Here is a 24260-nt window from a genome sequence, read left to right as displayed (position 1 = left end):
AGAAAGAGTCAATATTTCAGTTCTGGGCTGAAAGCATGAAAAAAATGATATTCCATCCTGAAGACAGTCAGACAGGAGAAATTCTGTTCTACTTACAGTGTAATAAATTTTTTTGTTCTTATTCAGGCCTTCAGCAGACTGGAAGTGGCCTGCCAACATTAAGAAGAGCAATTTGCTTTACTCAGTCTGTTGACTTAAATGTTAAAGTCATCCAAACACCCTCACAGAATCACCTAGAGTAATGTTACACAAGTATCTCTGTACCTTGTGGCCTAGTCAGTTTGACATGAAGAGTTAACCATCACTGATGGCATCTGTTGGTAGCCATAAAAACAAGATGAGTAAAGATGGATAGGCTCCACTTCAACCCGAGAGACTTATTATCAAGATTATGTGATGATTAGAGCAATCTCGAATTCTGAACTTCGTTGCATTGCCTGAATTATTTCCCTTTGTCTGTGAGACCTGGCTTTATGGCTCTATTGAACTCACTCTTTTTTCCCTAAGTACTTTTTATAAAACTACTAAGTTTAATTTGTTTGTCTCTACACTCAGGCTCACCAGACCAACCATTTCATGGATGAGCCAGCCTGATAGCAGTTGATTCTTGTTTCTTGTATAGACATTACAGAAGTAAACCTTTGGTCATAGAAACCTAATTCAGTCTTTTTTATTTTTTCCCCTACTTATGAAGGAAAACAGTGGTAAAGATAAACAGAACACTTTAATTTGTTACTTTAAAAAGGTTCATGTTCTTGGTTAACATTTTTAGCAGTTATTAAATTTTACCTCTTTTGAAGAGCTGACATGTTTTGTAAATCTGAAGGTGTAGGAGACACAGTCCTTACCCTCAGAAAGGCCACACAGTCTCGTAGTAAAATCTGCATATCCAGGTATACAGCAAGTTAATTTTGATGAGAAATTCGGTTCAAGCTGGAAAAGGCCTCGTGAATATTATTTTTAAGCTAGTCTTTGGTAGATAGAAGGCTTCCCTGGTGGCTCAGATGGTAAAACGTCTGCCTGCAATGTGGGAGACCTGAGTTCAATCCCTGGATCGGAAAGATCCCCTGGAGAAGGAAATGGCAACCCACTCCAATACTGTTTCCTGGAAAATCCCATGGACAGAGGAGCCTGGTAGGCTACAGTCCATGGGGTTACAAAGAGTTGGACACGACTGAGCGACTTTCTCTCTCTCTAATTTACATAGATACAAAAAAAAGAGGTGAAAAATATTTCCCCAAGAAAGAAAGGGAAATTAGTAAATCAGAGCATGAGAGTTTGGGAGTGATAATTTAGCCACGTTGACATAAGTGTAGTGTTCTTGCAGAAGAATATTTTGAAAGCTAAAGCTGAATTCATTATGTCTACAACATTCTGTTGCATGTTAATCACTTTTAGCCTAAGTTACTCATCTATTAAATGGCATAATAATGCCTGTCTTTTCTCTTTTTCCTATGAGCCACATAACCAGTCACATCTAAATTCTCTACCTATACTTTCATTGTTTTTAATCCACAAAGAGGCCTGTTTGAGTAGAAGAATGAGTTATCAGACTCCATATCATTGCCTCCTCACAGTCTTCCTGTTTCAGCTTCATCAAGGAGAGAACAGTATGCCAAATGCATCCTCTCTAAATCTCACCAGTATCCTTAATACCCTTACCTTGGAAAGTGTTCCTTCTGTCTTAGTCCTCTGAAGGTATTTTCTGGTGGCAATGCTACTTTCATATCTTCATCTGTATGGCTACACATATGCTTTGGATCCCATTTCTTTCTATGTTTTCAGAGAGATTATTCTAACTGAAACCTTAGTTTTATTTTTCACTCTCCTCGTCTCACCCTTCCCATCTTTTGCAGTCCTTTCTGTTAACAGGTAAATATGTTCAGGTTGTCTTTGTATTATATATATTATGCATGCTATGCTGTATAATGTTATATATTGTATCTAATCTGATCATCCTTTCTTGACCATATATCATTCTCCATCAGTTTCCTCTCATCTTTGCTAAAGTTCTCTAAAGAAATAGTTACACCCACTTACTTCTAAAATCGTATTTTTTAATTCACACCTAAGCTCATTCCAATCTATCTTCTACTCCCATCACTCTAGTCCCCTTCTGCTCCCGTCAACTTTACTTATTTGACATTTCTATAGCATTCAGTACTTCTCTCCACTCTGTTCTTTAAAACACTCTTCCTTTGGCTTCTTCAATGTATTCTCCTCATTTTCTGTCTGTCTCTGGCTACATCTTCACTGACTTCTTTATTGGCTTATCTTTCTCTAATTGCTTATTAATTGTGGGTACCCACAAAGCTGACTCAAGCCTTTCTTGCTCCAACATCCTCTTGAGTAATACCATTTTTTCTCATTGCTTTAATAACAATGCCAACTCTTAAATTTGTATCTTTCACCCAGACATCTCCTTGAGGTTCATCTGTATCTAGCTAACAAATTGACATTTCCATTTGGATGTCTCAGGGATCTATCTCAGTCTCAACATACTTAAGATTCAACATGTTTATAACTTCTCCTTTTCCTTTACATCTTCTTCAGCACCGAGACTTGTTTATTTTGAACTCAGTATATATAGTGTATGGTTGAAAGACTCAAATCCTCACTCAAAATAAACAGACAAACAAACAGCACAAAGAACTGCTCACTTTACTCCTTACTAACTTTGTAACCATAGGTAACCTTTTTAAGACTCAGTTAGTCATCTGTAAAATGAAAAAAACAATAGATCCTTTCTTAATGTAATGCAACATCAGACAAAAGGAGTATGTGGGACTTCCACTTCCAGATAAGATGTAGTAACAGGGACTGAATTTACTCTCTAGCCATAAGCAGTTATTAATAGAAAACCCTCATAGAACTGTTGTGAGGATTAAAAGAGTATTTATTAAACACTTGAAATAGCACGTAGCATAAAGTAAGCTCTATATAAAATTTTGCTTTTTTATAATTAAATATATGATGGCAAAAAGATCTTTACCATCATAAAGATATGATGGTAAAAAAATTGTTGAATGAAACAATAAAGTGCTGCTTTAAGCATAAATTAATAGTATTCAGTGTGTATATTATAAAAAGCAGTTCTCAAATCATTACTCTTAAGCTTCTGTTTAAAGAAACTAAAGAATAAGAGTAATGCCAACAAAGACAGAAATATAGATCAGTGGAACAAAATAGAAGGCCCAGAGATAAATCCACGAACCTATCAATACCTTATCTTTGACAAAGGAGGCAAGAATATACAATGGAGAAAAGACAACCTCTTTAACAAGTGGTGCTGAGAAAACTGGTCAACCACTTGTAAAAGAATGAAACTAGAACACTTTCTAACACCATACACAAAAATAAACTCAAAATGGATTAAAAATCTAAATGTAAGACCAGAAACTATAAAACTCCTAGAGGAGAACATAGGCAAAACACTCTCCGACATAAATCACAGCAAGATCCTCTATGACCCACCTCCCAGAATATTGGAAATAAAAGCAAAAATAAACAAATGGGCCCTAATTAAACTTAAAAGCTTTTGCACAACAAAGGAAACTATAAGCAAGGTGAAAAGACAGCCTTCAGAATGGGAGAAACTAATAGCAAACGAAGCAACAGACAAAGAATTAATCTCAAAAATATACAAGCAACTCCTGCAGCTCAATTCCAGAAAAATAAACGACCCAATCAAAAAATGGGCCAAAGAACTAAACAGACGTTTTTCCAAAGAAGACATACAGATGGTTTAACAAACACATGAAAAGATGCTCAACATCACTCATTGTTAGAGAAATGCAAATCAAAACCACTATGAGGTACCATTTCACGCCAGTCAGGATGGCTGCTATCCAAAAGTCTACAAGCAATAAATGCTGGAGAGGGTGTGGAGAAAAGGGAACCCTCTTACACTGTTGGTGGGAATGCAAACTAGTACAGCCACTATGGAGAACAGTGTGAAGATTCCTTAAAAAACTGGAAATAGAACTGCCATCTGACCCAGCAATCCCACTCCTGGGCATACACACTGAGGAAACCAGAACTGAAAGAGACGTGTGTACCCCAATGTTCATTGCAGCACTGTTTATCATAGCCAGGACATGGAAGCAACCTAGATGTCCATCCACAGACGAATGGATAAGAAAGCTGTGGTACATATACACCATGGAATATTACTCAGCCATTAAAAAGAATACATTTGAATCAGTTCTAATGAGGTGGGTGAAACTGAAGCCCATTATACAGAGTGAAGTAAGCCAGAAAGATAAACACCAATACAATATACTAACACATATATATGGAATTTAGAAAGATGGTAACGATAACCCTATAATATGCAAAACAGAAAGAGAGACACAGATGTACAGAACAGACTTTTGGACTCTGTGGGAGAAGGTGAGGATGAGATGATCTGAGAGAATAGCATTGAAACATGTATATTATCAAGTGTGAAACAGATCGGCAGCCCAGGTTGGATGCATGAGACAAGTACTCAGGGCTGGTGCACTGGGAAGACCCAGAGGGATGGGATGAGGAGGGAGGTGGCGGGCGGGGTGGGGGGGGGTGTTCAGGATGGGGAACACATGTAAATCCATGGTTGATTCATATCAAAGTATGGCAAAAACCACTACAATATTGTAAAGTAATTAGCCTCCAACTAATATAAATAAATGAAAAAAAATAAAAAAACAAAATTAAAAAAAAAGAGTAATGCCAAAACAAAAAGAGGAGTAAAGGCAAAAGCAGAAACCAAAGACATAGAAAAGTACAAAATAAAATCAGAAATTAAAATCTGACTTTTTAAAAAGGTCGATAATAGTGATAAAATTCTAGCCAGTTCAGTTCAGTCACTCAGTTGTGTCCAACTCTTTGCGACCCCATGGACTGCAGCACACCAGGCGTCCCTGTTCATCATCAACTCCCGGAGTTTACCCAAATTCATGTCCATTGAGTCGGTAATGCCATCCAACCATCTCATCCTCTGTCATCCCCTTCGCCTCCTGCCTTCAACCAATATCAGGGTCTTTTCAAATGAGTCAGCTCTTCGCGTCGGGTGGCCAAAGTATTGGAATTTCAGCTTCAGCCTCAGTCCCTCCAGTGAACACCCAGGACTGATCTCCTTTAGGAAGGACTGGTTGGATTTCCTTGCAGTCCAAGGGACTTTCAAGAGGTTACTCCAACCCTACAGTTAAAAAACATCAATTCTTATGTGCTCAGCTTTCTTTATAGTCCAACTCTCACATCCTCACATGACTACTGGAAAAACCATAGCCTTGACTAGATGGACCTTTGTGGACAAAGTAATGCTTTGTCTCTGCTTTTTAATATGCTGTGTAGGTTGGTCATAGCTTTCCTGCCAAAGAGTCTTTTAATTTCATGGCTGCAGTTACCATCTGCAGTGATTTTGGAGCCCCAAAAAATAAAGTCAGCCACTGTTTCCCCATCTATTTGCCATGAAGTGATGGGACAGGATGCCATGATCTTTGTTTTCTGGATATTGAGCTTTAAGCCAACTTTTTCGCTTTCCTCTTTGACTTTCATCAAGAGGCTCTTTAGTTCTTCTTCACCGTAAGGGTGGTGTCATCTGCATATCTGAGGTTATTGATAATTCTCCCAGCAATCTTGATTCCAGCTTGTGCTTTTCCAGCCCAGCGTTTCTCATGATGTACTCTGCATATAAGTTAAATAAGCAGGGTGACAGTATACAGCCTTGACATACTGCTTTTCCTGTTTGGAACCAGTCTGTTGTTCCATGTCCAGTTCTAACTGTTGCTTCTTGACCTGCATACAGGTTTCTCAAGAGGCAGGTCAGGTGGTCTGGTATTCCCATCTCTTTCAGAATTTTCCACAGTTTTTTGTGATCCACACAGTCAAAAGCCTTGGCATAGTCAATAAAGCAGAAATAGATGTTTTTCTGGAACTCTCTTGCTTTTTCGATGATCCAGTGGATGTTGGCAATTTGATCTCTGGTTCCTCTGCCTTTTCTAAAACCAGCTTGAAAATCTGGAAGTTCACCGTTCACATGTTGCTGAAGCCTGGCTTGGAGAAGTTTGAGCGTTACTCTGCTAGCATGTGAGATGAGTGCAATTGTGCGGTAGTTTGAGCATTCTTTGACATTGCCTTTCTTTGGGATTGGAATGAAAACTGACCTTTTCCAGTCCTGTGGCCACTTCTGACTTGAGCAGGAGTCTTTTAATTTCATGACTGCAGTCACCATTTGCAGTGATTTTGGAGCCCAAGAAATTTTAGTCTGTCAGTGTTTCCATTGTTTCCCCATCTATTTGCCATGATGTGATGGGACTCAATCAGTAGTTATTAAAAAAAAACAAAAAAAACAAAGAGGATAACACTTTGACCAAGTAAGATTCATTACAGGAATATAAGTTTGGTTTAACATTCGAAAATCAGTTAGTGTAATTCACCATATGAACCTACTAAGTAAGAAAGAAAAACTGTGATTATTGGAATAGATTCAGGAAAATCATTTGACAAAATTGAGTGTTCTTTTGTGATAAAAACTCAGTCAACTAGGACTTGGAAGGGAACTTTCTCAGCCTGTTAAAGGGCATCTAGTAAAATCCAGTAATTGGTATCACACTTTACATCACATTCAGTGGTATAAGACTGAATGCTTTTCCCCTGATGGGGAATGGGGGACTGATGTTTGCTCATATCACTTCTTTTCAGGATTATAGTCGTTGTAGTGAGGAAAGAAAAGGAAGTCAAAGCCATCCCAATTGAAAATGAAGAAACGGAACTGCTTGTATATGTAGAACAAAAAAAGTTTACTAAGTAAATAACAAGTGAGCTTATTATGAAGTTATTATACAAATAAATTGTATTTCTTTGTACTAGCAATGAACAACTGAAATTTGAGTAAAAATAAAAACATTCTCAGTAGCATCTTAAAGTTGTTAATACTGTGGAGAAGTTGAACAGAATTTAGCAAGATCTGTATATTGGAAACTATAAAATGTTGTTGAGGGAACTTAAAGAAGAACCAAATGAATGAATGAATATCATGAATATGGATCAGAAAACTGAAATGAATATCAGAAAACTCAAAATTATTATAATGTCATTTCTCCCCAAATTGATGTTTGTTACTCAGTGCAGTTCAAATCAGTATATCCAGGCTTTTTTGTAGAAATTGACAAGTCTAGGGTCTTTCAATTTAGGCAAAGTTAATGAGACTTTTGGTTTCAGACAGTATTCTCTGGAGTATTACATGACTAGTTTAGTTATTGATTTGGAGATGTTCCTCTGGGCTTTTCTTTTATCTAATTAGTTTATTTACCTTCTCAATTGCTTTCAATTAATTTACTTCTCCTTTAAAGCCTATACTGTTTGTACTTTGTGTTTAACTTTTATTTTTAACTCCACATACCTACAACTTAATAATTTTAATTCTATTTCTTTCATTTGTATTAGTTCAGTAGCTCACTAGTTTTCCTCTTCGAGCTCTTGCTCCCTCTCCTCTAACACTATCACCTCCACGTAGCAGCTGACCAAGGCACTCTCTTACTCTGTACTTTAACTTTCTGGTGGTTTCTATCCTACTCTTAAGAATTAAGCTATTAGCATCCAGTTCCTGAACCCCTGCATGATCTGGCCCCAGGGTACATCATAGTGCCTGACACATAGTAAGCATTTAATACACTTCAAATTAAATCTTTGCATTATAAGTCTTATCAGAATTTGGTTGGTTGGTTGTTGTTTCTGTTGTTGTTAGCATTGTCTTAAGACCATACACATAAAAAGTAGTTCTTTAGACCTAATTGGTTTCTCAGTTTATCGTGGGATACGGAAAGTAGGTTGGAACTGTATGGCATGCATTTTCAGGCTCATTTTATTTTGTTTCATCTTTTGGCCGCAGTTCACGCCATGTGGGATCCTAGCTCCCTGGCCAGGGATCAAACCTGCACCCCTGCATTGAAAGCCCAGAGACTCAATCGTTGGACCACCAGGGACATCCCTTGCGTGCATTTTAGAATAGGCTAGTTTTGTCTAGTAAGGATAGATAATAAGGTTTGTCAGTAACCAGTACTCAATTGGATAGAAAAAGACTGCTTTGGCTTTGATCAGACAGATGGTTTAAAAAAACAAAAAAGAAAAAGACTGTGGTCAGAAAGTTAAGTTATGCTTTAGGTGACCCAAACAATTTAAAACAGTACTGTTTTGTTTCATATCTCAGTATACTAAATATTTCTCTCACTTATATTTTCTTATTTTTAAAATAACTTTACCTTATCTCTTTTTTTAATCTTATGTTTTCTATCCTAATTCTCACTTTTCAGCCATTACAACCTCAGCATGTACAGTACACCCAGATGTCTCTGTTGGGCGTCAGGAGCTCTGTTACGATGACAGCGGAGTGCTGTGTGTGTGTGTGTGTGTGTGTTTTTGGTAGGAGTGATGTGTGATAACTAGCCCTTCAGTTTGTTCCTTCCACGTACACTTAGTGAGATGGTGGACTGTTTTTGAATGAAAGTTTATCAGTTAGAAAAATTAAGATTTTAACACTAAAATCAACACATGAAAAGGACTGGTTTAATTTTTAAACTGTAAGAGACCTTGAAAACATGTTTAGTTGTAATATTTGCTTTTTTTGTTTTTGTCTTTTTTAAGCTATCAGTTATTTCTTAAGTGTAACAGATGCTAACTAAGCTCTGTGGTATTTTTTCTTTCTATCTGTGATTTTTAATGAAGCAGCTCTTTTAACATCTAGCAATCTGTGACCAGAGTAATGACTTGAATTTTAAGATTAAGGAAATTCATTTTATTAACATCACATTTTGTTCCATTTTGCAGCTTCGTGGTGAATTTTTGGATGAAGCCATTAAATTAATTGCTTGCCACCATGAGCAGAAGCAAGCGTGACAGCAATTTTTATAGTGTAGAGATTGGAGATTCTACATTCACAGTCCTGAAACGGTATCAGAATTTAAAACCAATAGGTTCAGGAGCCCAAGGAATAGTATGGTAAGTTTTTACCTCCAGAAGTTAAGCAAAAAAATCATTAACTGCTCTGTTTTCTCCTCTCATAAATTCCCATGGTAAATATTTAGCTTGCCTCAAAAAATTAAATTAAAACTATAAAATTAAAGCTGTAGTAATGTTATTTTCTTCTGACATTAAGGCTTTTTATTATTATTCAGAAAACATAACTTTATAAATCAGCTCTGTCATCTCTAAGTGTAAACTATGATTAAATACTTGGTCTTAAGCCATGTAAAGACAAATATCTGTGTCAGGAAAGAATAAGTGGCATGCTTATTAATTCTATGTCCATTCCCATAACTGTTCAGTAAGAAGCTTCACTTAATCATTGCTTTTACACTGTAATGAAGTTCTGAAATTTCATAAATCTTATTTTACGCTGGAAATAAAGTCAGCTAACGTCTCATTGTGTGTGTTTCAAAACTATATGTATCTTTAAAATTGATTTACAAGCTAATTTCTACAAAAGACCTAGGCTTTATAGATCATTATAATTCCTTATAAACTGAAAATCAAAACACTCTTTGGGACAGTTCTATTAATGATTTTAGGTCACAAAGTTAGCATAATAAGCTAGTGTTGCTAATAAAAATAAATGGGAAAAAAAAATAAGCTAGTGTTGGGGATTCTAAGCCTCACTCAAGCTTAATTATATCTGTGTTACCTCTTCTTGGACCAGATTTGTTTTTGAATCTATTTAAAAATCCTAAGTGTTTACAATCCTGCAGTTCTCCCAGGTTCAAGAAAAACTTTTTGCATACAGCTCTTGGCATATGTCCAGAAAGAGACATATATAGTGCTGTTCTTTGCAATACCATTTATAATAGCAAAGATTGGTAATAGCATCAAATCTATCAGTAGGAGAATAGAAATACAGTGAAATGCTGTATATCATTTACAATGAACTGGAGCTATATGTATCAACAAGGATAATCAGAAATGTAATGTTGAGTTTAAAAGCAAGATGTAGAATATACATATATATGTAGTTTAGAATATATAAAGCAATATCATGTATAATTTATGAATGCAGAGATGTAAAAGCATTCATAAACACCAAACTCAGAGTAGTACTTACCTCTGAGAATAAGGGAGAAGGAAGGGGCTTTATATATAATAATATATTTCTTTTAACAAACTTCGGAGGAATAATGGTGAAATATTAGAATCAATAAATTTGTGTAATGGGAACAGTAACATCACAAACTTTTAACACGTGTGAATTTGAGCAAATTCCGGGAGATAGTGGAGAATAGAGGAGCCTGGTATATTGCAGTCCATGGGTCCGCAAAGAGTCAGACATGATCTAGTGACTGAAGAGTAACAACAAAAATATCTTATTCTCTTTTCTGTATTCTTAAAGTAATTTATGGGCTGTAATTTATACTGTCACAAATTACAAAAGCTAGGTCATTTTATAAAGCATTATTGGCTGACTGGTTATCATTTTAACTAATCACATTTAACCAACCACAAATTAAATTTGAAGAAAATAATGTGGTATTTATCAATATTATAAGAATTTTGAAAGCAAATTCTTGATTCAGATTCTAGCTCTTTGATTTATTAACTTTGTGACACATGGCAAATTAACTCTTCTATAGCCTATTTTCCCACCTAATATATGCATGGTTGTTATGAGGAATATATTATTTATAAAATGGTTAATGGTATTTGAAAAGTATAGTTTCTGTATTATTGAGTCGTGCCCCAAGGCCACAGGGGCAAGCCTTGCACCAGGGCCACAGAAGCAGGACCCAGAACCAGGGTCATCTCCAAAGCTAATTGAGCCCCTTTGTAACTGTTGCCCAAAGCCCCCTGATCATCACTAACAAGCTTCCTGACTCCAAATTAGGCAAAGATGCCCACTCCAGTAAACACCTATAGTGCCCCAACCAATCACCTAGCAACAGCCTTCCAGCAGGAGTTTTCTTTATCTTGAGGCTATAAAAATTGGCTGTTAGCTCACGAAAAATGTTGACTCTACCTAGTCTGTTAGGAGATCAGTCCACTGCATTTGCAGTGCCCACATTATCTCTGCTCTTTGTTCTTAATAAACTCACTCCCTTCTGAAATGCTCTGTGTCTGGAAATTCTTTTCCAACCTGCGCTTGGACTGCCTCAACAGGTACCTTCACTTATCCTCAGGTAAGTGCTTTTTGAAATTTGTATACCAGAATTTTTTTAAAATTGCTGTGGAAGGTAACACCTGTCCTAAGGAATAAATGCCTTGAAATATTTGATTATTCCTTCCAAAACATTACTATGAAATAGACAAATAATAATTTTTTTTTAAGTCAATGTGTATTACAGAATCAACTGAAGAACTTAATTTTTTTTTTAAAGACATTATTTTGGGCCCCAGTTTTAGATAGTAAGATTCATTGGGTCTGGATTGGGACCTCTGAATACCCAGGTGTTTCTAATTTGTGCATATTTGAGAATCAATAATTAGAAATCTAATTTCCTTGGATACAAAACAGTTCAATAGGATACTTGAATTTTTCAATTTTAGAGTTTGAAATATTACTTTGATGTAATAGATAAAAAATAATAGGAATGAAGTTAATGGTTAAAAATAAAACATGCTTTATCTGAAACAATCAAAACTTCTAAACATTTGCATGACCTCTAATTTTTTTGCTTTGCTTTTTTTTTTTAATTTGGGAAGAACATACCTGTAAATAATGGCACTTTCTAATAAAGATAATATGTTTTGGTATGTGTATGTATATATATGCATATAGGCAATAGTTGTGGTATATAATGTATAGATATATCCTTTTATGCAGTGCCAATTTCTTAATACATAATTTCTTCACTATATTTAATATAGTAAAATAGCCACACAAAAAAACTCAAGTTTCCAATTAGTTCAGTCACTCAGTCGTGTCTGACTCTTTGCAAATGCATGAACTGCAGCACGCCAGGCCTCCCTGTCCATCACCAACTCCTGGAGTTCACCCAAATTCATGTCCATTGAGTCGGTGATCCCATCCAGCCATCTCATCCTCTGTTGTCCCCTTCTCCTCCTGCCCTCAATCTTTCTCAGCATCAGGGTCTTTTCAAATGAGTCAGCTCTTCGCCTGAGGTGGCCAGAGTATTGAAGTTTAAGCTTCAACATCAGTCCTTCCAATGAACACCCAGGACTGATCTCCTTTAGGATGGACTGGTTGGATTTCCTTGCAGTCCAAGGGACTCTCAAGAGTCTTCTCCAACACCACAGTTCAAAAGCATCAATTCTTGTGTGCTCAGCTTTCTTTATAGTCCAGCTCTCACATCCATACATGACTACTGGAAAAACCATAGCCTTGACTAGATAGACCTTTGTGGACAAAGTAATGCTCTGTCTCTGCTTTTTAATATGATGTCTAGGTTGGTCATAACTTTCCTTCCAAGGAGTAAGCATCTTTTAATTTCATGGCTGCAATCACCATGTGCAGTGATTTTGGAGCCCAAAAAAATAAAAGTCAGCCACTGTTTACACTGTTTCTCCATCTATTTGCCATGAAGTGATGGGACAGGATGCCATGATCTTTGTTTTCAGAATGTTGAGCTTTAAGTCAACTTTTTCACTCTCCTCTTTCACTTTCATCAAGAGGCTTTTCAGTTCCTCTTCACTCTCTGCCATCAGGGTGGTGTCATCTGCATATCTGAGGTTATTGATATTTCTCCCGGCAGTCTTGATTCCAGCTTGTGCTTCTTCCAGCCTAGCGTTTCTCATGATGTACTCTGCACATAAGTTAAATAAGCAGAGTGACAATATACAGCCTTGACGTACTCCTTTTCTTATTTGGAACCAGTCTGTTGTTCCATGTCCAGTTCTAACTGTTGCTTCCTGACCTACATGCAGGTTTCTTAAGAGGCAGATCAGGTGGTCTGTTATTCCCATCTCTTTCAGAATTTTCCACAGTTTATTGTGATCCACACAGTCAAGTGAATCCGCCTGCCATGCAGGAGACCCCAGTTTGATTCCTGGGTCGGGAAGACCCCTGGAGAAGGGAAAGGCTACCCTCTCCAGTATTCTTGGGCTTCCCTGGTGGCTCAGCTGGTAAAGAGTCCACCTTCAATGCGGGAGACCTGGGCGCGATCCCTGGGTTGGGAAGATCCCCTGAAGAAGGGAAAGGCTACCCACTCCAGTATTCTGGCTTGGAGAATTCCATGGACTGTATAGTCCATGGGGTCGCAAAGAGTCGGGCATGACTGAGCGACTTTCACACAATCAAAGGCTTTGGCATAGTCAGTAAAGCAGAAATAGATGTTTTTCTGGAACTCTCTTCCTTTTTCGATGATCCAGCGGATGTTGGCAATTTGATCTTTGGTTCCTCTGCCTTTCTTAAAACCAGCTTGAACATCTGGAAGTTCACGGTTCACGTATTGCTAAAGCCTGGCTTGGAGAATTTTGAGCATTACTTTACTAGCGTGTGAGATGAGTGCAATTGTGCGATAGTTTGAGCATTCTTTGGCATTGCCTTTCTTTGGGATTGGAATGAAAACTGACCTTTTCCAGTCCTGTGGCCACTGCTGAGTTCTCCAAATTTGCTGGCATATTGAGTGCAGCACTTTCACGGCATCATCTTTTAGGATTTGAAATAGGTCAACCAGAATTCCATCACCTCCACTAGCTTTGTTCATAGTGATGCTTCCTAAGGCCCACTTGACTTCACATTCCAGGATGTCTGGCTCTAGGTAAGTGATCACACCATTGTGATTATCTGGGTTGTGAAGGTCTTTTTTGCATAGTTCTTCTGTGTATTCTTGCCACCTCTTCTTAATATCTTCTGCTTCTGTTAGGTCCATACCATTTCTGTCCTTTATTGAACCCATCTTTGCATAAAATGTTCCTTTGGTATTTCTAATTTTCTTGAAGAGATCTCTAGTCTTTCCCATTCTATTGTTTTCCTTTATTAGGAATAGGTTAGAGAATAGGTTAGAGAATAATTTAGGTTCCAGTTATGTTAGAGAATAATTTTCATCCGTATTATGCTACCTTTGGGCTTTGCTAGTGGCTCAGTGGTAAAGAATCCCCCTGCCAGTACAGGAGATGTGAGTTCTATCCCTGGGTCAGAACGATCACCTGGAAAAGAAAATGGCAGTGCACTCCAGTATTCTTGTCTGGGAAATCCCATGGACAGGAGTATGGCGGGCTGCTGTCCATAGAGCTGCAAAGAGTTGGATACAACTTAGCAGCTAAACAACAACAAATGCTGATTTTCCAAACATTACATAAAGAGAAATCATCTTTTATAGTGGTCCAGGATGAAAAGCATGACCTTATCTCTCAGTCTTCTGGACTCAGCTTTGCTTTCAACCTTCTGGCTGACCTTGGACAAATTAGTTAACCTCTCTGGCCCTATGTCAGGCAGTGATTAATCCAAATGATTTTTAAAATCTCTTTCATACTGTTCTATAATTTTTGGGCACTTTACCTTACTTGTGCTTTACTTTCTTTGACCTGTCATTTGTGAAATGTACCATTTGGTCAGTGTCTTATTTGAGAGATGACGAGTTAATGAATATAGTGTTATATTTCCCGGAATTATAGGTGTTTCATTAATAGTTATGAAGTGGCTTCTGATTTCCTGAAATCTAGCATTTATAAATACCTTGATTTTTAATTTCACCTCCAAAACAAATTTTGTGTTTACTTTTATAAAATAATCTTTCATATAGATGCCTTTATATGTACTTTCCTCTTTCTGTGTTTGTTTTGTTGTGTCTGAAGAGGAGGAGGAGGTGATGTACTTAGTAGAATTCTTCAACAAGTAGAATTTATGACCACGTGTATTTTTTATCCTCTCTTTCTTAAATGTCGATTTGGGGTGAGGGATTCATTTAGGCTCTAAGGTATATCTATTGGACTTAAATACTCATTAAAGATTTGTGTATTATGTGCCCATTATATGCTAGATGGATCTTGGATGACCCCCAGTGAACATGCAGTCTCTTTCTTCACAGTTCATTTTTGCTTTTAATCCATTAGTATTTTAAGAAACATGTTGAGTACTAAGGGCTGGAAATTGATTCAGTTGCATTTATCTTTGGAGAAAGTGAGAAATCTACATGTATGTTTCATAATTAGGTTTGCAGATTTTTTATTAAATTTTTGTTGTTTTGGAATTTCTTATTACAGTGCAGCTTATGATGCCATTCTTGAAAGAAACGTTGCAATCAAGAAGCTAAGCCGGCCATTTCAGAATCAAACTCATGCTAAGCGTGCTTACAGAGAACTAGTTCTTATGAAATGTGTAAATCACAAAAATGTAAGTGAACATTTAGAAAATTTCGTAAGTATAAAATCAAGACTTCTTCATAGATACCTGAATATCAAAAACTTTTTAAAAGAGTAGGTGCTTTAAATTGTTCTTTTGGGTTGAAACATTGCTTAAAAGTGTATCTGGATTGTGAAATTTTTCTCAACTTTATTAAATATTAGATGAAAAATACTTTATGAAATGAAGACTGTATAATTTTCTGACATCTACTTTTCAAGAGGAATTTTAAACAGGTAGATGTTTTAGAACTTTATGTAGGCTTTATCTCATCTTCTGCTTTTTGTTTTCTGTTAGGCTGACATTTCAGAAAACTGGAACCTTAGCACAGAGGTGAATTTGTTCCCATTATTCTTTGACATTGGAACTTTATTTAATAATATTGGATAAAGCAGTTTAGCAGAAACTTTAAAAAAATGTTTAAATGAAATTAGTAAAACATTCCTAATTCTGTTTTCTAAATGGTTATAAAAACTTAGACATATGACTTTCACCCTTTTATATTTTTTCATTTTCAAAATTACCTTTCTGAAATCTTCATATATATCTGGTTGCATTCCTCTAATCTGTTGCTGTTCTTTGTTATTATTGCTATTGTTGTTTCTATTCACAGAAGTAAAGTTTCTCAGTGAATTTTTACATGTTTCTAATAATTTTTACTTCTTTCAAAGTGGTCATATGCCACCCATTTAATCAGTCCTTGACTTTTGTTTGTCCAGTGTACAATTGATGTAATTTTCTTCATTTCTCTTTTGGAAAAGCAAGACAGCTATCCATTTTAATCTTTTTTATATAACAGCTTTATTCTGATACAATTCACATACTATACAACTAATCCATTTAATTCATTGGTTTTTAGTATATTCGCTGATACATGTGATTATCACCACAGTACGTTCTATAACATATTCATCACCTTACAAAGAAACCCCATTCCTTTGGCTCTCATTCCCGAGAAACCACTGATATCCTTTCTGCCTTTGTATGCTTTTCATCTTTGATACCACACTTCTACTCTGGGATTGCCTAGATATTAATGAGAATGGTTTTACTATTTCTTCAAGTCTCCAAGTGTGTAGTTTATCTGATTAGGAGACATGTTAGGAGGCATTCATTTAGAACAATTTGATACTTATTCCTGTGTCTTAAACAAATTTGTTTTACCCTCTCTGATCTGAAAATTATTTTTCGGAATTTTAACACTGAACATGTACTTAACATGTATTTGGATACCTTCTGTAAGCAAAGCTTTATGCTTAAATGACTAACATGGGTTCTGCCCTCATGAAGTTTATGTCTAGAAAAACATTCTAATTGTCAACACATTTCAAAAATATGTGTCAGGTATCTTCTTGTTTGTCAAAATTGTAAAAAGGAGTAAGAGGCTGTTGTGAAAGCAGGACTATGCTACAGTGTATTAAATGCCATAATAACATAGATGTTGTGGGGCCAAGGTAGAATACTCCACTCTGTCAAGAACTAGGCATTGTCAGACCCTACAAAAGAGGCCTATCTTGAAGATTTAGTAGCATTTAGTAGGAAAGTGACAAACATAGGGAACAGTATATTTAAAGGCCTTGACAGTTTTTTTAAAAAAGCCTTTTTGCTCAAGTATCAAGTTTAATAGAGGGCTTAGCAAGAGATGAAGTGGGTTGCTGTCCTGTCATGGAGGGCTTTAAAAGTACTGCAAGGGAGTTATAGAATTTTTTTTGGTGGCTTTAGATTTTTGAAAAGGTGAGTAATATTATCTTTTTATTGCCATATATTATAGACAGTAAAATGGTAGCTGGATTTGCAGAAAAACATTGTTAGGGAACCAAGTGTTACAAGTTATTACAGCATGAACAGTCTAGATGAGATGTTAGAATCCTCAGCATATGTCGTAGCACAGGGAGTGAAAAGAGGTTGAAATTCACCCTGACAATAGTGAATGGATAGCATTCTGTTATTTATTATGGTGCAAATGGCTACAGTCCATGGGGTCACAAAGAGTTGGACACAACTGAGCAACTAACACTTTCACTTTTCAGATATTGAGAAAAAGAGTAAAAAATCACTCTGCGTTCTGTTGTAGAAAAGAAGATACTGTGGAAAAGTAAGAGGTTTGGGTTGGAAGGGTAATGATTTCAATTTTATATTATTTTGAGAGACCTCATGTGAAGTAGCAATGAAAATCTGAGACTCATAAACTAAAGAACCTTTAATGAGTGTTTGGAATTATCTACATAGATTTGGAGGGAAAAAACATACATAGTATCACCCAGGAAAAGGGTACAAATAGAGAAGGGAGGAGGATTGAAAAAGAATAGTGGGAAAGATTGCATGCCTATGGATAAACTGGTGAACTAGATGGGAAATGAGGAAATCTGGCTAAGTGCAGTTTTATGAAAAACCAGAGGTTGAAAGGGCTGAGGTTACATAAAAGTATTGAGTTGGATAAAAGCTAGCAGAAAGTACTTAAGATTTGCTTACAGATGATGTAGAGGATTGTATAATATAGGTCCATAATAATGGAATGTTCATAAATGGAATGGATTTTCTGGAGCTCTTCTGTTGGTATAGTTTGTGTGTGTGTGTGTGTAAGACTGTGTTTTTAGAGCAGTTTTAGGTTCACAGCAAAATCTAAAGAAAAGTACAGAGATATCCCATATATCCTCTGCCTGCATACATGCATAGCTTCCTGCATTATTAACATCCCCCATCAGAGTGGTACATTTTTTATAATCAGTGAACCTACATTGACATATACTTATAACCCAGAGTCCAGAGTTTGCATTAGGGTTCACCCTTGGTGTTGTACATTCTGTGGGTTTGGACAAATGTGTAATAATGCATATATCTACCATTACAGTATCATTCAGAGTCTTGTCTCTGCCCTTAATATCCTCTGTGCTCTGCTTCTCTCCCTGCCTCCAACCCTGGCCATAAAGGTTTAATATATAAAATAAGGCAATTACTTAAGCCTAGAACATAAGACTTGAAAACTTCACACTGAAGGGTGGCTTTTTTTTAATCCATGTATTTGCAGGTTCCAAACGAAAATACTGTTAAGGAATTTCTCATTTTTCTATTTCTCTGCTTTTGCCACAGATAATTGGCCTTTTGAATGTTTTTACACCACAGAAATCCCTAGAAGAATTTCAAGATGTGTAAGTGTAATAATTAAAATTTTGTTAATACATATTATTCTTTGATTGTTACTGCATACTTTAGCTGTTACCTTTTTTCGCCCATAAAGTTACATAGTCATGGAGCTCATGGATGCAAATCTTTGTCAAGTGATTCAGATGGAACTAGATCATGAAAGAATGTCCTACCTTCTCTATCAGATGCTGTGTGGAATCAAGCACCTTCACTCTGCTGGAATTATTCATCGGGTTAGTAGAAAAAACTCATATCTTTTTTTAATCATTGAGGTTAAATTGATGTAACATAAAATTCACAGTGTTTCAAAGTATACAGTTCAATGATATTTAGTGCATTCACAATATAGTGCAACCACTACTGATACCAAATTTCAAAATATTTTCATTGCTCCAAAAGAAAACTACCTACCCATGGTAGTCATCCCTTCTCTCCCCAACCCCTGGCATATACCAGTCTGCTCTCAGTGTCCATGGATTTACCTCTTCTGGATATTTCATATAAGCAGAATTATACAATATATGAGCTTTTTGTCTGGTTTCTTTAACTTAGCATAATGTTTTCAATTTCACCCATGTTAAAGTGTTATCAGTAGTTCATTCCTTTTTACGATGGATGAATATTCTGTTGTATATATTTACCACATTTTGTTTATCTGTTCATCCATTAATGGACACCTGGGTTATTTCCACCTGTTAGCTCTTAGTGCTGTTAAAAACATTAATGTAGAAGTATTTGAGTTCCTGTTTTTAGTTCTTTTGGGTATCTACCTAGGAGTTTTATTGCTGGGTCTTATTTAACTTCCTGAAGAACCAGCAAATTGTTTTCCACAGTGGATACACCATTTTACATTTCCAGCAATGGTACACAAAACTTCCAATTTCCCCAAATCTTTGCTGATTCCTAATGACTTTTTCATTCTAGCCATCCTAGTGAGTATGAAGTGGTATCTCATTGTGGTTTTAACTTGGATTTCTCTAATGACATTAAGCATCTTTTCATAGTGGTTGTGTATTTGTATATCTTCTTAGAAGACATATCTGTTCAAGCCCTTTGCCCATTTTTTAATTGAGTTATTTGTCTTCGTTGTTGAGTTATCAGGGTTCTTTATGTATTCTGAATACTAGATCCTTGATATCTGAATATCTTGATCTGATATCTGAATACTAGATATCAGATGAGTAATTTGTAAATATTTTCTCCCATTTTGTATGTTGTCTTTTCACTTTCTTGATCTCTTTTGATATGCAAACATTTTAATTTTCATTAAAATCAGTTTGTGTTTTCTTTGGTTGTTTTGTACTTTTAGTGTCGTATGTAAGAATCCATTGTTGAATTCAAGGTCGTAAAGATTTACTCTTAGTTTTTCATCAATAGTTTTAGCTCTTATGTTTAGGTCGTTGACCCATTTTGAGTTAATTTTTGTATATGGTATGAGATAAGGCGCTAATAACTTCATTCTTTTGCTTGTGGAAATCCAGTTATCCTAGTACCATTTATTAAGAGAGACTATTGTTTTCTCATTGAATGATTTTGGCATCCTTATTGAAATTCAGTTGGCTATAGACATATGTTTTTATTTCTGGACTCTCAGTTCTCAATTCCATTGGTCTTTGTGTCTGTGCTTTTACCAGTACCACTTTATTTTGAGCACTGTAGCTTTGTAGTAAATTTTGAAATGGGGTAGTATGAGTCCATCAGCTTTATTCTTTCTCAATGTCATTTTGACTGTTCACGGCTCCTTGTGATTCCATATGAACTTTGAGTATCAGCTTTTCTATTTCTGCTGAAAAGGCCATTGGAATTGTAATAATAATAATGATTTCATTGACTCTGTAGATTGCTTGGGGAGTTTTGCTGTCTTAACTATATTTAGTATTCCAATTCACAAATATAGGATGTCTTTCCATTTACTTAGGTTGTATTAGTCTATTATGTGTACCATAACAAAACAGCACAGACTAGGTGGCCTAAACAAGAGATATTTATTTTCTCACAGTTTTCGGAGGTTAGAAGTCCAGGACCAACATGCCAGTAAATTCTGTTTCTAGTGAGATCTCTCTTCCTGATGTGGAGGTAGCCGCCTTCTTGCTGTGTCCTCATATGCCCTTTCTTCCGTGCTTGTAAGAAGAGAGAGCAAACTCTGGTGTCTCTTTCTCTTTTCTTATAAGGACACCAGTTCTTTTGTATTGAGCCCAACCCTTATGACCTCATTTAACCTTAATTACCTCTATAAGGGTCCTGTCTCCAGATACAGTCACATTAAGGGTTAGGACTTCAATGTTTGCACTTGATTGGGGGTGGGGAATGCAGTGTAGTCTGTGACAGATCTTCTGTGTTTTACAGTTTTCAGTGTTCAAGTCTTTTCATGACCTTAGTTAAAATTTTTTCCTAGGTATCTTATTCTTTTGGAAACTATTATAAATGGAGTTATTCTCTTAATTTCTCTTTCAGATGGTCCACTGCTAGTGTATAAGAAACTGGCCCTTCTATTCTTAGTTCCCACTCACATCCCATTGACTAAAATTAATCACAGGTTGGAAAAATGTGGTAAAGAAGATGGAATATTAAGTTAGTTCACTACTTCTGTCACACATTCATACAAGTTCAGTAATTCTTCAGAGATACAGATAGCAATACTAGTAAATATCTGTAGGAAGGTACATATTGATGTGTGTGTGTGTGTGTGTGTCCTTAGTCGCTTAGTCGTGTCCAACTCTTTGCCACCCCATGGACTGGAGCCCACCAGGCTCCTCTATCCATGGAATTTTCCAGGCAAGAATGCTGGAGTGGATTGACATTTCCTACTCCAGGGGGATCTTCCTGACCCAGGGATTGAACCTGCATCTCCTGCATTGGCAGGCATATTCTTTACTACTATGCCACTAGGAAGCCCATACATATTGATATACAAGGATGAATTTCAGATGATACTCTTTTTTGAATGTTTCTTTCCCTTAACAAAAAATGACTATTTAAAAATTTCTTTATTTTGTTCTTAACTCTTCCAAAGTAAAGTGTTTAAGGCTGAAATCTTATCCTTAGACTAGAATTCAATATTACAATGAGCCATTAAATCATTCACCAACATGATAGACTTTGAAATAGCATCAAAGCTCATAATATTTATTTTTGAACATGCAGTGTTTCTTTGCTGAAATATTGCATTTTGGAAATAATGACCACATATTTATAGGATAGCAATAATAAAAATGTTCATCTTCTGTTCCAGTAAGCCTGTTGATATTTATTTTTAATTTGATAAAACCTATAAATGACATGACAAACCTAGACAGCGTATTAAAAGAGTAGAGACGTTGCTTTGCTGATAAAGGTTCATCTAGTCAAAGCTGTGGTTTTTCCCATAGTCATGTACAGATGTGACAGTTGGTCGATAAAGAAGGCTGAGCACTGAATTGTGGTGCTATGGAGAAGACTCTTGAGAGTCTCTTGGACTGCAGGGAGGTCAGACCAGTCAGCCATAAAGGAGATCATCCCTGAATATTTATTGAAAGGACTGTTGCTGAAGCTGTAACTCCAGTACTTTGGCCACCTGATGCGAAGAGCCAGCTCTTTGGAAAAAGCCCTGGTGCTGGGAGAGATCGAAGGCAAAGGAGATGGGAGCTGCAGAGGATGAGATGGTTAGATAGCATTACCGACTCAATAGACATCAGTTTGAGCAAACTCTGGGAGATAGTGGGGGACAGAGGAACCTGGCATGCCATAGTCCATAGGGCTGCAAAGAGTCAGACACAACTTAGCAGCTGAACTGCAACAACAAATAGGTGACATATCTTCTAAATCCATCTATGATTGCCTATCGAAATAGGCTAAAGACAATATACATATTTTGCTGTATATACACATTGCAAGAGTAATTAATCATTATTTTTCAGGCCAGTTTTCTGTACCGTTAATCATTGATATTCAATATATGTGAATTGTAGGCCTGCTTTTTTTGGTCTCTCCATTCATAATAGGATTCATGGTAGCTAAAAGGCAAGATGGGTTGAACTTGAAGCCTTGAGTATTTATGCTGCTGCCTTTTTATGATTGTAGAATAGAATTCCTTGAGGTTGGGTTCATGTGGGTAGGTCTTCACAGACGTTACATAGTAGCATCAGCAGCAAGTAATTTTATGGACAATGATGTCCTACCTCTGTGGGCAGTCAAAAATTGTGTGAACAAATTTGTATGATTTTGGGTGAGAAAACAGTGATGGGAAAACTGATAATGATTACTTTGGTCCTTCAGAGTTGAACATCTATCTGCCTATTTGAAAAGTCAAATGACGTGTGATTGGGTTGACATAGAATGGCCTATTGTTGATAAATAATATCTATATAAAGCTTATTGTGATATTAAAATAAGAATTTTAAAAGCTAGTAATTTAGTGTACAAGTGAATATAAATGCTAACTTATGATTCTCTCTTTATTTAACCATAAAAAGTTCTTACATGAGCTTTGAGATGCCATTCCAATCGCTTTTACACCCCTTGATTGAAAGTGTCTAATCATATTTTCTAGCAAATAAAACATTACTAACTTCTAATAACTACTATATGTATTTGTAAATTAAAAATGCCATCAAGCTAGTTTCTCAGATTTGCCTATTATGATGAATCTGTGCAGTGGTAACAATTACAGTTTGAGAAAAATGAACAATTAGCATGAATTGTTTTATAAGTGATCTCATTCATAACGTGTGGACTGCAAAATATTTGTTTATATCATAGCAGTCATTTTTTATATTTTTATTTTTGAAGGACTTAAAGCCCAGTAATATAGTAGTAAAATCAGACTGCACTTTGAAGATTCTTGACTTTGGACTGGCCAGGACTGCAGGAACTAGTTTTATGATGACACCTTACGTAGTGACTCGCTACTACAGAGCACCTGAGGTCATCCTAGGCATGGGCTACAAAGAAAACGGTCAGCAAACACTATTTACTTGAAATTCTGTTCAGATTTATGTGCTTTTATCAGATTTCTTATGTAAATACTTAAATTGAAATGCATAAAGAAAATTATCACTGTTTGAAATGTTTATCAAGAGTCTGGAAGTAACTACAAATTTTGTCATAAATGTTTGGAAAAACTTGGGGCCCCTGTTTATTTAAATACAAATATATAATCATCAGTACAACCATCAGATAAAGAGTTTGTTACCATGGCCCCTGTAACAGAATGCCTATATAGAATACATACCATTTTCTTGCCTGTAACGTGAAAATGAGGATTCTAACATGGACTCAAGGAAGTATATGGTGGACCCATATCTTCAGTGGTGATCTTAGTTTGCGTTAATGATATTTGCACACGTTTCCTGTCCCGTGACATTAAAGCAGCAGCACTTAGTGCAAACTTTAAGAGCTACAATAAGGCTGTTCTACAAAGCTGATGGATAATTAATTTAAGGTGACCTTTCGAAGGAAATGGTGTTTCATCAAAGCCCTTGTGTCCAGCCTTAAAGAAATGGCATTACTATGTGCGAATATAGCCAGTTACATAAATTAACACTAGAATTAGGTTGAAGAAAATGATCAGGCATGAAGTTCATGAATTTTTAAAAAATGTTATACATACACATATTTATACCTAAGAAATTTTGCTGAATCTCAGTCATTTGGAAGATGAATAAGTCTACACAGGATTTTATTGACTTTAAGTTTTTTAATGTGATAATTCAAAATACTTCATAAAGTAGGACCTAGATATTTTTTCTAGCAAAAGACTCTGAAACAGCAGTTTACTCTGAATCAGGAAACTGTATCAGATCAGTTTTGAGGATTCTTTTTTTCTAAAAGAGATAACTTTGAAGTGAGGGTTTTAGCTTAATATTCTTAT

General features: G+C 36.1%; 1 protein-coding gene across 7 annotated transcripts in view; it reads left to right on the top strand.

The window, feature by feature from the left end:
• The window catches only part of MAPK8 (mitogen-activated protein kinase 8), a 91701-nt gene that overhangs the window by 49144 nt on the left and 18297 nt on the right, over positions 1 to 24260 (top strand). For 4 of the 7 annotated variants that reach the window (XM_043476369.1, XM_043476372.1, XM_043476368.1 and 1 more), the window contains exons 2-6: positions 8809 to 8979; positions 15130 to 15259; positions 18359 to 18417; positions 18507 to 18645; positions 23180 to 23345. In XM_043476369.1, coding sequence (XP_043332304.1) covers positions 8858 to 8979; positions 15130 to 15259; positions 18359 to 18417; positions 18507 to 18645; positions 23180 to 23345 — 616 coding nt within the window. In that variant the 5' untranslated portion in view covers positions 8809 to 8857. Of the gene's footprint in view, positions 1 to 8808; positions 8980 to 15129; positions 15260 to 15565; positions 15602 to 18358; positions 18418 to 18506; positions 18646 to 23179; positions 23346 to 24260 lie in introns of all 7 variants that reach the window. The other 3 variants (XM_043476367.1, XM_043476366.1, XM_043476370.1) reach the window with 1 other exon arrangement.

Source organism: Cervus canadensis, chromosome 8, assembly GCF_019320065.1.
Source record: "Cervus canadensis isolate Bull #8, Minnesota chromosome 8, ASM1932006v1, whole genome shotgun sequence".
Taxonomy (NCBI): domain Eukaryota; kingdom Metazoa; phylum Chordata; class Mammalia; order Artiodactyla; family Cervidae; genus Cervus; species Cervus canadensis.
Note: the sequence above shows the minus strand (reverse complement) of the source record. Positions and strands in the feature narration are given on the sequence as shown.